The sequence below is a fragment of the Aptenodytes patagonicus genome, chromosome 19 (genome assembly GCF_965638725.1).
Source record: "Aptenodytes patagonicus chromosome 19, bAptPat1.pri.cur, whole genome shotgun sequence".
NCBI lineage: Eukaryota > Metazoa > Chordata > Aves > Sphenisciformes > Spheniscidae > Aptenodytes > Aptenodytes patagonicus.
This window is the reverse complement of record NC_134967.1, coordinates 9,859,204-9,875,828: the sequence shown is the minus strand read 5'-3', so window position 1 is coordinate 9,875,828 and position 16,625 is coordinate 9,859,204. Positions and strand designations below refer to the sequence as shown.

At 45.2% G+C, this 16,625-nt stretch overlaps 2 protein-coding genes across 3 annotated transcripts; one reads left to right on the top strand and one right to left on the bottom strand.

Moving 5' to 3' along the window:
- Positions 1–755: 755 nt before the first annotated feature.
- PARK7 (Parkinsonism associated deglycase) lies at positions 756–11,014 on the bottom strand. Of its 2 annotated transcripts, none has more exons than XM_076356426.1 (7): positions 10,954–11,014; positions 6,728–6,862; positions 5,559–5,660; positions 4,836–4,895; positions 3,919–3,988; positions 2,173–2,259; positions 756–1,219 (listed from the first exon to the last, which is right to left on the bottom strand). In XM_076356426.1, exons 2-7 carry the CDS (start codon positions 6,815–6,817, stop codon positions 1,059–1,061), a joined length of 570 nt encoding a protein of 189 aa, XP_076212541.1. In that variant the 5' UTR covers positions 6,818–6,862; positions 10,954–11,014; the 3' UTR covers positions 756–1,058. The 2 variants fall into 2 exon arrangements, with proteins under 2 accessions (XP_076212541.1, XP_076212540.1); XM_076356425.1 differs by lacking the exon at positions 10,954–11,014 and adding an exon at positions 9,151–9,211.
- Positions 10,756–14,993, top strand: TNFRSF9 (TNF receptor superfamily member 9). Its single transcript, XM_076356438.1, has 7 exons — positions 10,756–10,861; positions 10,950–11,048; positions 11,290–11,427; positions 11,929–11,995; positions 12,095–12,231; positions 12,458–12,592; positions 13,532–14,993. The coding sequence occupies exons 1-7, from the start codon at positions 10,756–10,758 to the stop codon at positions 13,657–13,659; spliced, it is 810 nt and encodes a 269-aa protein (XP_076212553.1). The 3' UTR covers positions 13,660–14,993.
- The last annotated feature ends 1,632 nt before the right edge of the window (positions 14,994–16,625 follow it).

The window sequence follows — 16,625 nt, the reverse complement described above, 5'->3', positions numbered from 1 at the left end:
TTCTTAATTCTCATGGGGATACAGCTCCACTACATCCTCCAGAGACCTGTCCAGCAACTCCTCTAAACTGACATACGCTCACTTAAGCCAGGCTTGTAGCAAGTTCCAATTTATAGTAGGCAGAAACAAGCAGTGCTACTGGTGGTAAGCTACTAAGTCCAAACTTCCTGCTTTATGCTGATTATTAGCTGCCTAAATAGCTCAATGGATCTGCAATCATTTAATGTAGAAGACAAATTCCAACAGTATCATGGACAACCTGCTAGCTACAGGAACTAGATCTAGGGTGCTTGACAAGGTAAGAATATTCCTGCTTTTAATTTAGTTCCATGCTGTCTTAGAATTAATACTAGTTATTGGCCTTATTTGTATACAGGAAACTAAATATTGTTTTAAAAAATTCTAAGTTACAACTTACTAATCTATTTCATAGAATCATAGAATATCCTGAGTTGGAAGAGACCCATGAGGATCATCAAGTCCAACGCCTGACTCTGCACAGGGCAACATAAAGTTAAACCATGTATCTAAGAGCGTTGTCCAAATGCTTCTTGAACACCAACACGCTTGGGCCATGACCACTTCCCCAGGGAGCTTGTTCCAGTGCCTGACCGCCTTCTCATTTCAGCTCATGCTTCAGAAGAACTGCGTGAGATTCTAGACAGTTGTTTTGAATAGTGCATTGCTAGCCATAGTGGTAAAGAGATTTCATAGGTCTGGGTTGGGAGAAAACACACAAAGAAACAACACACAAGCAGAGTTGCTTCATTTTTATTTACTCAGCAAACATTTTCCCATGTGATTTTTAAATGCCATCCAAGAGCTAACTAAGATTATTAGATGCTGGTTGCTTTTTCATGATGAAGCTTTTTGCTAACAGGATCTTTTTCCAGAAATAAAGACCATTGGTTTGTTAGGGTATCCCAGTTTAGGTAAGTACAGCTGCTAATTTCACCCACAATTAAATTGTATTTACAACAGTGCATCTTACAGTTACCCTACAAAGGACATGACTCTCCATCTGAAATTGTCCTACTCCCTGTCCCACAACCAGGATTTCACTCTTTCAGTATTAGGGGTGCCTTCACCTGTTCGGCCACTTCCTTCCCCATCAGCGTTTCAACAATGGCCAACCCAAATTCAAAGCTGGTACCAGGGCCACGGCTGGTGAGGATGTTCCCATCTTTCTCCACGCGGCTCTCGGAGTAGCAGTAGTGTGCTTGGGGGGACACACAACAGAAAGAGGGTCAGTCTCCAGCACAGGGCCCACAGCTGCCACAGAGCATAGACCTGCCTGCTGCACGGCAGTGCCGCCCGCTGCCTGCAGGCTACAGCAGCTGTGCACTGGCGGCTCTCTGCCGACAGCATCATGCTCCGTAGAAGGCCCCTCAGCCACCTGTGTGGGCCCAGCCTGCCTCGGGCTCTGTACTCCTGCCCCTCTGGAACCAAGCAGCTCATTACTGCCGGCAGTCCTCAGGGAGGAAGAGTGCCCGCAGGGAGCTCTGGCAGCTTATTCACATGGTATGGGAATGCACCTCTGATTCTACAAGCTCATCAAGAAGCGCTCGCTGTGCCTGTCCGTTCCCATGGAGTTACTTTTGGAAGTCAGACTGTTTTTGTGTAGCTGTTCACAACTTTCTTTTTTCCACATGCATGCAGAGGAAACTGGAGGAACCCTGCCATCTCCTGCTCACCTTCAGACTCGTTAATGTTCACAGAATGACTTCTTAATAGTGCTTCACAACCACTTCCTTTAGGTATGAGAAAGAAGGGTGGACCCATCAGCTGCTCAAAGCACCAAAGCACTACTCGCAGGAGAGGCAGGAAAGGTGCTGCTGGGGTTTGCTGTTGGGACCACTGAGGCAAAAGGGCAAGAGATGGCTCAGCCTCAAGAGGGTAAGGGACAAAATGTTCCTAGTATGACAGCAGCAGCGTATTTTCCCCAAGGATGAGAATGTTAATACAGCCCTGTATTTTCAGGTTAAACAGACTTAGAAATGCAGTCTTAGCATATTCAGTTGAATTTTGATTACGTTCAGGAAAGCATTACGGAAATTCAGAGACACAAAATCAGATACAAAAGCTGTTTTCCTTTCTTCAAATCAAGGGTTCAGCTAAAAAAAATAATTCTGAGATGGGTTTAGAGAGAAACTTATAGAAGTCATTACATACCTCCATTCATCATTTTCTCTTTGGCCAAAGGATGTGTTGTGACTTTGCTTCCAAACCCTATCCCATGTGCCAGAAGGGCAGTAGGACCTGTAAGGACACAAAGTTGCAGCAGTGATGAACTGTTTTCTGCTACAAACACTTTGAAGAACACACCTTCAGGCACTAGGCCCTCAAGGGGCCAAAGCTCACTCTGGACAGACTACTTTTTATAAAACTGATGCCAGCCCTATCTCTGAAGCAAAAAGCCTCAAAAAGAATACAGCTGTATAATCTCTCCAATTCTATTACACAAAACGCCCTGTGCAGAGAAACAGATGAAGAAAAGAGGAGGTTTAGAGAATACCCAGTTCATGCAGCTGTCCTACCCATGATTGTGCTGCCTTTGAAGGAGTTGAGAACAATGGTCATTTTGCTTCCAGATAATACATTTTATTTAAAACTGCTTGAAACTAACTAACAAAAAGTCTGCATTGCAATCTGAACATCAACTAGGTACAATTACTTTATGACCTTGTTAAGCCTTGAATTTAGAGACTTAACAGATAAAATTTCATTTGAGCAAGTCTTTGGATGTTGGAATTGTGTGCCAAGCAGTACTTTGGACAGGTCATGGGCTAACTGCAAAGTTTTTGGTTTTAACAGTCTTTCTCTTTTCTTTTCGTACTTCCTCCTTGGCCTGAATTGAGGAAGGAGTTCGTGTCAAGAAGACTTAGGTCATCTGACAGAAAATCCTTACGGGAATTCCAAAAGAAACTGAACGCAGGATTTGCCTAATGTGAGTTTCATTTCTGTACATTTGATTCATTTCAGATATAATCCAGGAAATAACCTTGTGTTCAGTTGGAATCAGCTCTAAGCAGCATTATACCTAAATAAATGAACTGTCCTGATTACAAGCAAAGGCCTTTATTGGCAACCGTGGATTTGCCACTGTTCTGCAAGAGATACAAATAGAGAAGTAGAAGACTACCACTGCCAAGTTCAAGAATGTTCACAACTCTCTATGCGTATCACCTAACGGAAGAATGAAAGCAAAAAAACCCCAGCAACGTACCAGAAAACAAAAGTGAAAATACACTCCACAAACACACTCTGTTAGACTGTCTTTTACACACTCATCGCCACTCTCCTCGTTCTCAGCTACGGGTACCTAGGCCAGCCTCTCAGTTCAGTTGGGGGTATTGGCAATTGTTCATCTTGCTTTTTTACATACAAATCTTAAAAAGGAATGAACTGGATACCTAGCTGTGCAGAATATGTAAGCAGACAACCCTCTCCTCAGAGTAGTTTCATCTTTTGCTACCACTCAAATGAGGAAGGGTGTGCCTGTAATTCTATATGTACAGCCTTCCTTCTGAAGCTAAAGGGCAGGAGAGGAGATGTGAGATAAATTTATAGCAGTGATGTTCTGCCAGCACTGTGTCCTCGCAGAAAGATCACCAGAATAAGCAAATGTTTTGTAAAAAACCCTAACATGTTACCTTTCACTTTTTATTTCAAAGACAGTAACGCAATTGATTGGAAGGAACTGGGTACGAAGCAGAACTTGCAGGATAAGTGTTCACAATATTTTAGAGATTCCTCTGCTATTAATTTTACAAAAAATTCAAATGCTGATGGGTGCATGTATAGTACAAATCCCTGCTGCTAAATTACAAGAATACAGATTTCTAAGACAGGAAAATGTCTGCATGCCCCTTCAAAATATTCAAATGCTTTACAAAGCAAGATGTCTTGTTAACCCACCTGCACATATAGCAGCAATCAGGCCTTGTCTGCTTTCCTGGTCCTTCAAAATGTCCTTCACAGCAGGAGACTGTGTGAAGAAACCGTATCACAAGTCATTGTTTAGGGTTGATTATTTGAAGCACGGTTGAAGTATTTTCCACTGCAAATTCATAAACAAGTTTTACAAAGAAAACCAGCTGACAACTCTCCATCCTGCCTCAGGACAGAGGGCAATGAAAACACTAAGGAAAAAAACTGAAATGAATAAATACTTGCCCAGCAAGGAAAGAGCAAGGAAATCAGAAGGAACTGCAAGGAAATACTTGGCCCACATAAAAGCTGGTTAATCCATGGCCATAGAAAGTTGTTGTTCGAAAACTTCTCAAGACAAATAGGAAAGAGTATTCATGAGATACCTCCAGACAGTCTCTATCGTTCTTAAGATTTATATGGGATATTTGTCTCATATTCCAGGGCTTACAAACTCTGTGATACCATCTAAAGCCTATTTGATAGATCGACTTGTTTGTCCACCTGCCTTCCACAAGGTATTTATACCACCACTACAGCAGTTTTGCACCAGAGACAGAATTCTTGAGCAAAGAAAGAGAGTCCTGTGGGTTCAGCCTGTTTTATATTTCATGGAATTAAATCTTCATTTGCAACTGTTTCATCTTCATATGATTACGAACAGATTCTCCCACAATACAGAGCGCCCTTCCATTTTTATTCTGCTTAACTAGGTACTCAAGTCCAAGAATTTACCCAGTTGTCCCCCCTATATATTCAAAAGAAGGCTTAAGACAATTAACAATTAGTTTACTGATTCATTCAGAAGAGAATTTTCAGACACTGAACTGAATTTGCAGGATTACTAAGCAAATGTAGACCATTCACTCTCATGAGGGTGCCCATGAATCTTTCCAGAACTTTACCTCTGACAAGTTTTGAGCTCCAAGGTTACCCCCAGGCAGGACCACGACATCGTAAGGCCCCTAAACAAACAAAACCCAAAATTGTTCTGTTGAACAGAGGCTGGTAGATACATTACATTGTTTTAAGGCCACTACAGCTGAGTCGAGTAAGAAGCAAAGGGATCTACCTTTTCTTGCACTGAGCAACACTTTACGATCAGAGAACCAGTTCCAATTATGTAACAAAATACCATTTCCTATTCTGGGAAGAGCCTATTATCAATAAAGTCTGTCACAGAACTAACTTTTAAGCCTAGTGCATTTAAGAGCTTTAGCAAGCAAATGGCAGCTCTTGCATTGGAAGGACAAGTGGTTTTGCTGCAACCTTACTGTACAGGTCTAACTATAGCATTGTTTAGCTTCCCATCAGAACTTTTCAGTTGTTCCAAATCATGTCATTTTCTTGGGCTGACTAACATGCAAAATAAAGCGCTACGTTTGATGCTTTGCAAAAACAAATACCTGCACAGAGTTAAGAAATCTGTCTGATCCTAGCATGCTATGAAGCAGGACAACACTGAAGGGGAGCACTGTGGGATGTGCAGTTCTGTGATTCACTACTGCATAGAGCCAACATAACATGCAATGCATTTCTAAAGGTAATGCATAAGCTTTCCAAATTCACCTCTGAAACTGTGAGAAAGGCTATACTGGCCATTATATCAGATCAGGGTGATGACCAACCTCTTTTCTGGCATCTTCAAGACTGGCATCAGGACAAATGAAGACATCTCGACTGCACTGCACTGGTTCTTTTCCTGTTAGGCCTGCAACAGTCACCTTGATCTAACAGAAGAATACACGTATCGTTACAATTCAAGAATTTAGGGCGTTTTTCTTATATGTTAGTTCTTAAGTAGTACACAGAATGAGTGAAGCACTACTGAAAGTTGTCAAGAACAGGGCAACACTTAAGCTTCCCCAAACCATGATCAGGTCGAAACGCACAAGGTAAGCAGTGATATTCTCCTAGAGATGAACAAATACCTCTAATAGTTAAACTTTTCAAACAGGACATTTAGAGAATAACTGATCCCACAGGTTTTAAATAAAACAAAACAATACAACCCAGGAGAGCCGGACTAAGTAGATCAGATAATGAATTAAAGTCTCTCTGCAGGCTCAAGCCATTCTCAAACACACTTACAATGTGTTCAGTTTTCTCCCTTGACTTTTAGACGCCTGGTCATAATACATAGATGTACATGACACAGCTCACATTCGCTAAATAAGCAGACACGTTTGTGCTTCTTATGGCAGCCAAAATGGGGACTACATTAATGGAATGACAAAGGTGGTGGGAGAAGGTAATTTTATTTTAGTCATTTCTATACACATGAAGTTGGCGTATTTATTTAAAATCTTATTTTCATACCTAGTCAGATGGTAACCCTGAGCCACTACAGTTGCAAAAGTAACAAACAGCATGAGGAATCCCACCAGACAGAATTCTAGTTAATAACAGAATTTTAAAAGTAGCTCAAGAAAAGCTATGTAATGTCATGAGCTGTAATATACTGAGCTGTTCAAACCCCTACAAAAAAAGCACGTGCTGTTACCACGCATGGGAGTAGCCATGTTTTCTGACACAGTAAGATTTACTCGAAACATCTGCTCTAGTCTACATTAGGCTCGTATTTTAAAAGTTCATCTTTTGCACAAATGTCAGTTGTCACGCATGCTTATTTGGGGCATGGCACAAATATTTGCTAACCAGTAAGAAGGCACGAGTAAATTTTCACCTCATACAACAGACTACACCTTGAACTCCTGGCAGCGAACATCAACTTGAGGCAAAGATTTTCCCTTGACCAAGCACTCACAAAAAGATTTTTCACTGTCTGCATACTCACCCCAGCTCTTCTCATAACATCAGTGGGGATTACAGTTTCCATTTCCTCTGCCCCTTTTGCTAGAATCACCAATGCTCTTTTCGAGGCCATATCTTGAGGGGTTGCTATTAGGCGAGATGGTTGCGAAGGGAGGGGCTGAGGGGCATAGAAAGAGACAATGTGGTTAAAAGGCAAATCCCCTAGTAGAAATCCTTCCCAACCGTGAATTTTAACAGTGAGTAATTTGCATTTTTGCATTATCTTTCATTTAAGCTACCTCAAAATGATTCACTAGCTTTAATTAATATTCATGGCAATCCCATTTCACTGAAGATCTTTTTACAAAGAATGCATTATGGTATTAAGGGATTAAGACATTTGTGCAGTGGGAGGCACAGCACATCAGCACCAGAGCAGGAAGCAGCTTGGCCTAATCAAGACTTTACACGACTTGAGTCTGCCAGAGAGAAGGGTTCAAGGTGGGTGGCAGAGTTGTTTTCAATTTGCACACCCTCACTCATACCCAGACTACTGACTCCCACCCAGGTCAGCATTTATAAAAAGGGCTCGCATGAGCTTTGACCTCATGTCTGGTATTTAGTTTCCACACGGCGCGCTTCATGAAAAGTTTCCTGTGACTTATAATGACTCGACCAGTGCCCCTGCAAAATCTGAGCAATAGATTTTCTGGGTATTTCACAATTTTGTGGGGGAGAAACGTGTGTGCACACGTGTGATGGGGGAGCAGACCACAGAATTTAGCAAATGGAACAAACTAGGCTTAAGACTTTTTTTTTAGCTCCTAAATTCAAGTTGAGGTGAATGGCCAAATTTTCATTTGAAGGTTAGGTTAAAGTAACTTTAACTACATTGTGTAAAATACACACTAACTCATACTGGTCTGATGGAAGTCTGTGAAAGCATCTGTAGTGTGAGAAGGCATTTCACAGGTCATCCACTCCATGAGACGGATTTTTTCCTATGTAGGGACTTTCCATCCAGAAATGCAAGTAGCACCTGGGAGCTCTTCATAAAATGAGATCCACGTTTAGTTGCCTACATGAAAGAAAACCATCCCCTCATCCTGCTTCAACTTCATCTATTTTCAGGTTGGCTCCCTACCATTAGCCTCATTTAGAAAGATGCGATTTCTAGAATGCAGTAATATACAGTAGAATGTCCCGCAGCATGCAGAACCAGCCCAAGCAGACCAATTCAGTGTGTCAAATCCTACTTCTAGGGCAGTTTTATGTACCATCAAATGCAAGGCCAACTGAACAAGTACACTCAAATCATAGGTATTAGCAAAACCTCAGGACAACCTGGAGCTTCTTAATAATTCGTCTTGAAGGTATACGTTGATTCTGCAGAATTAATTTTTATATGAATATGACTAACTAGCAACAGGCTACCTGAATAGCCACAATGCAGATATACTGCATTTGCTTCTTATTGTAGAAAAATACTCTAGATCATAGTTTGTATCCCTCTCTTTCATTAGTTCTTTAGATGCAAATAGGCACCTGATCCCAAAGACTTTTCTCTTTCCCCTAATCTAGCAAAATGCAGTGTCTCCCTACTGTTCTTAGACATTTATCATAATACACTGACAAATTTGTGAGCATTAGTACTGTTCTTTACGTGGGTGCACATGTAAATAGCTGTCACACTGTAAATGCTACCAGGGCAAGACTGTTTTCCGAGAAGGCAGAACCAAGTTATATGGATGTTAACAGCCACTTTGTTTAACAAGCTATCTATGCATAGTAAATACAAGACTTCCATTTGCTTCTCAGTGCCAGCATATGCGCAGGTTGCCTCAAAAACCTTTAAGCTAAACGTATTCCCCTACATGGATACGTGCATGTTTCTTGACATGGTGACTTCTGGCAGATGGCTGAATCAGAAGCTCTAAGAAGGCTGGCTTTAGAAAAAAATCACACCCTTCAATGCCCCGACCAAACAGCTAGCTACGACAGGCAAGGGAAGTTTTAAGGGTCATCAGCTCAGCCAGTCCGGATGAAATGCCACATCCTTACGTATTCACGTGTTTATTTTAGGACACGGCGCCATTCGACGTAGGAAGGCTTTCAGAAGACCACGAACAGCGGCACAGGCCGCGGCTGCAGAATCTGCAACCGCACGGAGCACAGGCGTGGGGAGGCTCGGTCCCCAGAAGACAAGCAAGCGCGGCCTTCCCGCCCTGCCCGCGGCCGCCGCTGGGCACTAAGCGGAGCCACCGCGGCGACCGCTGTGGCGGCGCAACCCCGGCAGGCCTCCGGGCCCCCCGCCCGGCCCAGCGAAACCCGCGCCCTCCGCAAGCGGCCCCCCGCCCCGGCCAGCCCCCCCGCCCGCCGCCCTCCGGGCGGCTCCTCCGGCCAGACCCAGCGAGCCGGGGCGCGACACGGCCCGCGCGGGCGGCGGGAGCGGCGGCGGCGACTCACCTCGGCCGAGGCGCGGGCGACTCTGGGCAGCCCCGCCCCCGGCCCCGCCTTCCCGCCGCGGTCAGGCCGCCGCTGCCTCCTGCTCAGCATCCCCGGCCTGCAGCCCGCCCTCACCCGCCGCCCCGCTCAGCGCATTGGCTATGCTCCCGTCGCCGTCGCGTCTCTCATACTCGCCTGTCCTCCTTTTCCGTTTGCAAAACGCTCCGTTTTTCTTACGTTCGCTCAGAACGCAGCCTCAGAGAGCGCCCCGGAGCCCACCACTGTGACAACGTCACCCTCCTACAGCAGCGTGATCGCAAGGTACGCACCTTCAAAGCGAGCTGCTTCTGCTTTTCCTCAGGCAGCCCTCACACCCGGAGTGCTACACCAAGCCACTGTTCTTCAAGTTCTGCCCAAAACGTCTAACTGATGTCCCCGTTTCCTGAGGCTCACGGTACACAGAAAATGCCCACGGCTCAAGGACAGAGTTTTCCCTGGTTTTAAGGAGAAGTTTCAATATTTTGAAAGACAGATAGAGCTGTTAAAGGGGCCCTCTAGGACTGCAGATAGCCCTGTTGTGTAAAACGGCTACTTGCAGGTGCTGGCAGTCATGGTCCGAGTCCCTGGTGATGGGCTCATGAGAGCTCTGGCAGAGAAGCTCAAGCCCTGGTCAGTAACAGGAGAGCAAGTCACAGGGAAAGGCTTTGCTGGGGGCTTTCCTGGAATTGGTGCGGGCTTCTGCTCCTGGCATGGGGAGGTTTCGTGCACTACCCACGCTGGACTTCACTCAAAACCCTCGACAGGCTGGCCCTTGCGCTTACTGCCTGCCTGTGTGCCGGGCACGCACAAGCTGAAGGGTGCGTTCGCTCGTCAGTTATAACGTGCTCTGGAAAACGCCCCTCCCGTTCTCGCCTGCCCACGCGGCCCGGCGCCGGCTCACACGCGCGGCAGCTGCCCTCGCAGGGCGCACCCACGGCGCTCTAGCCCAGAGGGCACAGGCCGGTGCCGACACCGCCCGCGGCCACGCGCCCGTTCAAGAGCGGCGGGGAACCGGGGTGCGCGGCCGGACACCGCCAGGAGCGCCAGGCGGGCGCCTGCCCCGCTCGTGGGCAGTGAGCGTCACGCGGCCTCCCGCCCGCCGCTCGCGCACATCGCACCGTTTCCTCCCCGGCCCGTCGTCCCGGCTCTAGTCAGCGGCCCTCCGGCCTGATCCGCGCGGGGAGGCGCTGAGCGCCGCCGGCACCCGCGGGCCGCACCGGCCTCGCCACCCAGACTCTCCCCCTCACCTTTCGGGGGCGCGGCCGGGGAGCGGCCCGCTGCCCGGACAGGCCGGGCCGGACCGCTAAGCCACCGCGGAGATTCCGCGCGGGACTCACCGGGAAGCCCCGGTGGGGAGCGGCGGGCGCTGCCCGGCAGCGCTGAGAGGGCTGCGGGCGCTGCCCGGCAGAGCCGGGGGTCGCGCCGGGGGGGATGGGGGGGGGCGTGGAGGCGGAAAGCCCCGCCGGGCCGGGGTTTCCCCGCCGCCCCCGGGCTGACGCAGCCAGGCCCTCCGGGGGCGGCCCCTAAGGGCCATCGCCCGCCGCCCCGCGCGCACTCCAGCGGGCCGCGCCGCCACGCACCGACCCCATGGGACCGGCAGCTGCGCGGGCGCTCTTGCCGGCAGCGCTGCTAACGCTGGCGCTGAACCCGGGGCCCGCGGCCGCCCTGCCGTGCAGCGCCGACTGCCCAGCGGGTGAGGGCCGGTCCGGGCCGGGCTGGGGCGCGGGGCGCCGGGCGCTACGCGCGGCCCCGCGGCAGCCACCCTCTGTCTCGGCCTGCAGGTACCTTCGTGGTGAGCGCGGGCTGCCGGCAGTGCCCGCCCGACACGTTCTCCAGCGCGGCGGGACTCAGCAGCTGCACCCTCTGCCGGAAGTGCGAAGGTACCGGACGGCGGCTCCTCACAGCCTCTTTGTGACCTCCCTGGGGTAAAAGATCGTGCGTTAGTTTGTCACGTCGCTGCGAGTGCAAACGGCACTGGCGAAATAACGCGATGCGTCTGCGGGGCTTCTCGCTGAAGCCACCAGCCTAATTTTTGTAAGAGCAAAGGTCCCGAGCCTTTGCTGTGCTGCGGTGGGTGTGCCTGAGCGCATATGTAACCCAAGACTCGTTTCTACCTTCCAGGAAGATTCAGGTATTTAAAAGAGTGTTCCTCAAAAAGCGATGCTGAATGCACGTGCAAGGAGGGGTATCGCTGCAGCGGCAACGGCTGCTCACGCTGCGACCGAAGCTGCGGTGTGGGCGAGGAGAACACCGGGAGCGGTAAGGTCGCCTTTCTCCGCCAGCTTAAACCCCTGTGCTCACTGCACCGGACGCACCGCTGCCTCTTGCACAGCGCGGAAACAACTAGAGTAAGGACCTCGCAAGATAAAAGCTGCCACTGCTGCTAAACAGTTTGCATGGTGCGTGGAGCATGCACAGCAGCAGACAAGCCCACCGAACTCTGAGCCCTACTGCAGCTCAAGTCGTGCACCAGTTAGTTCCCTTTGCACAACAGCTCTCTTGTTGCCAGCATGTGGGAAACTGAGCTGGGAACTCTGGAGTTGTGGCATTTTGTGCCAAATAAACTGGCGCTGTAGCCAAGTACTGTACTGGTACTGTAGTCACAGGGAAAGACTTGCCTTGCACACTCAGAGCAGCTTATGAAGTAATAATTCTATGAATGTGGATCATAGTCATTGTACAAGCAGGCAAAAAATAATGTTTCACATGTTGTTTTAAATGCTCATCTTGCACAAATTTACCTCTCCTTGTCTGTTGAAGGTTGCCAAAGTTGCCGCTATGGAACTTTTAATGATCAGCTCAACGGCTCCTGTAAAAACTGGACAAAGTAAGTAATCTAAAAATAAACGCTCCAGCTATTACACTTGACTGGATTTTTTTCCATGATTTTTTTTTTTTTTTCTGTTTTGCTTTAAATGTCTTTCAGGTGCTCTGCAAACCAGGTCCTGGAGCCTGGAACTGCAGCAAAAGATGTCATTTGCAAACTCGCTTCAGATAATCCCACTTTAGTCACTACTCTACCTACCATGTCTCCTGCAATTCCATTTTCTATCACTGTGCCAGGTGAGTCATTGTATGATATTGCTTATAGAGCTAAAGAATTATCACCTACTGTGAAACATACTATAGCTCATTCACTTACCCTTTAAAGCAAGAGTCCTTTCTTCTATCCATTTCCAGTGTTGCAGACTTATCCAGAAGCAGAGTTGGAGACAAAGTTGTCAGCTAATTCAAGGGCAGTAGAATTTTGCTCTTTAACACTTCTTAGAGAATGTTGTTTGCTTCCTAGGGAAGGACCTCCAGATGGACATTATCAGAATTTCTCTTACTGTTGCTGGGCTGTTGTGCATAGTGTTTCTGCTACCTTCGTGCGTGTGCTTCAGTATCTGGCAGAAAAAGAAACTACATGCTGTCTTCAAGAAAAGTAAGATAGATACACTCTTCAATTCAAATTTTCTTTTTGGAACTAGACAGAAATCAGGAATCCAGGTTTTTAAGTATCTTTCAAAGAGAGTTGCAGATAGCTTCATTTTTTGGCTTTGTAAGTCAGAAACAACTGAAAGGAAAACAGTTTTGGAATTTTTATTGCAGAAAGCACTTAATTACCTGTGGGTGTTCTAGCAACATTGCAGGTTAACTGCACGCATATTCATAGAAGTGAAGTATTCATGGGAAAGGTGAAAAAGCTCAGCTGAGCCTTGCTGATCCCATTAAGGGTCAGTTCTGTTTATTACTTCCAAGTACCATCTTTGGCATGCGTGGCAATAGCACTTTCCAGTTCTGTCTGGTCAGAAACAGTATGCATGGCCTGGAGTGAGCATCTCTGCACTTTGGCTGCAGTAAAAGAGGGGATATCAGTCAGGATGTACTGCTACACAGATGCAGAGTCAGCCTGAATCCAGCACTGCCCTCTGAGAGCTAGTAAGCCCTGGGGAAGCTCAAGAGTTCAGCACAAAGATGAGGTGGAATTGCATCCACCATAGTTTACAGTCGGGATTTTTTTTTTTGGTTGGTTGGGGTTTTTTTTCTCTCTCTCTCTCTCTCTTCTTCTCCCCTTTCCTAGTGATAAGGGCTTGATCTTCTAGTGTAATTCTGAATACGGGAGACAATAGCATTACTCCAAAAATCTAACAACTCCATGTTGGTCTTCCTTTCATTCCTATGGCAAACAGTTGCATTAGGAAGAACAAAGTATAATAAATTAGTTTTATCAGATGTACATGCTGTAGAGGAATAATTTCAGATTATTGAATCATCTGGAAGAATTTTTCTTGCTGACTTCCTGCAGTTGTGACTGAGGAAAGGTGGTAAGAGGTGGCTGAATAAATACAACAGAAAGTGAACATTTAATCTTTTTCTTTAGTGCATACCACACCTGAACAGTCAATTCAGGAAGATGATGCCTGCAGCTGCCGCTTTCCTGAGGAAGAACAAGGTGAATATCAGGACTGTGGCAAATCCACGGAATTCAGAGATCTTTTGGTGAACTAGGAATTGGACTGTCCAGGTCAACCACATTTGAATTTCCTTTTGGAACACAGAACAAGAACCTGTTTATGTAAATAGAGAGGGTATTAGAATCTGTGAATTTCAGAGTGCTAAATAGCCTAGCCACTGAGGAAAAAGTGCATCTTTTCCATCTCTTAAAAAAAATAAATAAATAAAAAAAAAATCTAGTTTGCTGACTTTCTTCCTCTAGGACTAGGAATCTTATTTCTAAGAAGTGGTACTTGATCTACATATAGAAAGAAGTACTGCACTTAAAAGCAGTAATAGAAGGGCAGAATGGCTTTCTGGTCCCTCTTACAAATGGTGCCTGAGCCATAATTTACATGCAGTTTGAAAGCATTTGACGCTGAAAAGGACATAATAGACGCTGTAGCACATAATAGAGCCACATGCGACACTCATGGTCTCTATTACCATTACCAGGCATCCTCTTGAGTCTAGAGCTGCAGCTCCTCCTAAAGCATGGCTCAAACCCAACAGTCTTGGGTTTTGTGTGCAAATATCGATAGACCTCATTTCAGATCCCATCAGCCCTAGAAACAGACACCCGGCCTGACCACTGCACACCTTCTTACATGTAGGAGAGAGGAAGCCATAAAAATCTAGAGCTGCGAAGTGTTTCATAACAGCTTGCATCTGCTGTTGTATTACACCGATTGGCTTAAGAAAGGCAGTGGAAACACTGAGAAAAGCTGTGGTTGACTTGATCTTAGAAATAGACGTTACTGTGCAGCTGGACTGCACCACCTTCAGTCCCACATCATTCATCTTTGATCTTTTAGGTGATGTAAACATATTATGTACATTGCAGATGTGGTATATGTAGATGTGATACATTTCTGGTACTATTTTTGTAACTGAGGTTGGAAAGATTTTAACATTCAGACACTGTATCTGACTCTGATCAATTACTGTTACTTTGGTCTTGAAGAGAAAAAAGTAAACCCATGTTTGAGTCATGGCATTTGCAATATCGTTTTTAACCTTTTACAAAACCAAGTATTTTATTTTATTTCTTCAGTAAATGTTATTAAAAAATAGAATGAAAACCCACCAATATGTCATGTAAAGGATGATTTTCCACTCTATGTGATTTCAACTTAGAGAATGTTATTCTTGTGTTTGAAGAATGACAGCCCATCTCTCCATTCAGCAGAAGATTACGATAGCAGATTATTTTCACCGAACCACACTTACACATTTTGATAAACTTCTGTACAACTAAATATAAAACAGTATGTGAAAAAAGAAATGTCATACCAAAGCCTGAACTGTGAAGTTAAGTATATTTAAATAAATCTCTCTTTTTATCCCTAGCCCAAGTCTCTTCTCCTCTCTTAGTACTTTCAACCATGAGAACTAAGTGACTGTTACGTGAGGTTCACAAACCTAAAAGACATAGACAGGACACGTGAAAAGCCACCAATCTATTTATATATCAAAGAGCAACCTTTGTACCAGTGGACAATCTTAGAACAGGATAAAATAATTCTGCTTGTGACTAGTTTCTAATCCACACATAAGGCATGAGAATTAATGTACACATCCTGTAAAAATTCAAAACATCTAGTGTTTTCTCCTTGGAAAAAGAGATGCCAGTTGGAATTTTACATTTTGTTAGTGCATTCTGCATATATTTTGAAATGCTCCGAAGACAGTGCAAACCCCTTATTTTCCTTTTCTGTGCCTGAAGCAGAAGTAAGTCTACTTACTGAACAATGAGGTGCTCACTGCAACACTTTTTCCAGACAGTTTGATTTTGCTGTTTTATACTGAAGCTTCAGGAGTGGCATAAAATTCCCATGAATCAAAACAAAGCCTGTGGAGGGAAAAAAAAAAATCCTAAGTGAGTGCAAACTGATTTCTGAGAATAAGGGACACATTTACACCAAAATTGGCTTTCTGGACTGTTTCAAGGGATAGTCATTCACAGAAAGAAAATACATTCTGAATAAAATGTCAGGAGCAATCTTCCTTTCAATCAAAGGATTATGTGGATAATTCTACCCATGACTTCTGTCATCTGAGAGTGTAGAAGCCTGAATTAATGATAAAACAGATTTTGTTGGCACAAGAGTCTGTTGTCAAACATATGCAGATATGCCTGTATTTCGCAACAGCACACATCATCTGGCCCCAGAAGCAGAGTAAGAGCTGGCTAAGTTTGTACTTCCCGTGAAATACTTCAATTACATCTACAAAGCAGATACGTTTATAAATAAGAACCAAGAAGCCCTGAAAGCAAAGACTGAAAGATAGGTTATTTTCAGAAGTGAAATAAATCATGATACAAATGCAATGGGAAGACTGGGGCACTTTACACTACAGACTGTGGTGCTTGCTTGCTACCAGAATGCCTTGGCAGCAGTGCTGCATTTTAGGTGGTCATCACAGAACTGAAAATAAATACAGGTGAATTAATCTGTTTTGCCGCTAAGCAGCAGAGCAGGACATTACAGTTCATAACAAAAGCAGCACTGTTAATACTAAGATAGTTGGAGTGTTTAGCAGTTTTCAGATTTAGACAATATTCAAGTTCTGTGAATTGTGGCTTTCTATAAAGAGCTCAAATTGTAGCCATAGAATCATGCACTTCCTTGAATTTCTTGTGTGTTGTGTAATTTGCGCCTTCACTGTGATCACATAGAACAAATGTATTAGAAGCTTGTTCCCATTCTAGACCCCACATAAATAGATATTTTTATTTAAAAGTACTAAAGAACTCGCTTAAATCCTCCTTTTCATTATGCATGTAGCAAACAGCTGTAAAATGACTTCTGGCAGTATGTTACGAAAATGCAATAGGCAGACTTGTCAATTAAGTTTGTTCGGAAGTTTGCATCTGCAAAAAACCCACATATTTGTAACTTCCTTTTTTTCCTTTTTAAATTATTCTTTTGTCTTCTGAAAAAATCCATGGTAGCTAATAAAACTTCAGTCAAAGCTAG

Bases quoted from the DNA above. Each gene is read 5' to 3' on its own strand.
- PARK7 (XM_076356426.1), bottom strand. From the start codon at position 6,817: ATGGCCTCGAAAAGAGCATTGGTGATTCTAGCAAAAGGGGCAGAGGAA. The intron at 5,661-6,727 runs GTGAGTATGCAG...TTCTTCTGTTAG, and splicing joins ATGTTATGAGAAGAGCTGGG to ATCAAGGTGACTGTTGCAGG. The intron at 2,260-3,918 runs GTGGGTTAACAA...GTGTCCTTACAG, and splicing joins GATTGCTGCTATATGTGCAG to GTCCTACTGCCCTTCTGGCA.
- TNFRSF9 (XM_076356438.1), top strand. From the start codon at position 10,756: ATGGGACCGGCAGCTGCGCGGGCGCTCTTGCCGGCAGCGCTGCTAACG. The intron at 10,862-10,949 runs GTGAGGGCCGGT...CTCGGCCTGCAG, and splicing joins CAGCGCCGACTGCCCAGCGG to GTACCTTCGTGGTGAGCGCG. The intron at 11,428-11,928 runs GTAAGGTCGCCT...TGTCTGTTGAAG, and splicing joins CGAGGAGAACACCGGGAGCG to GTTGCCAAAGTTGCCGCTAT.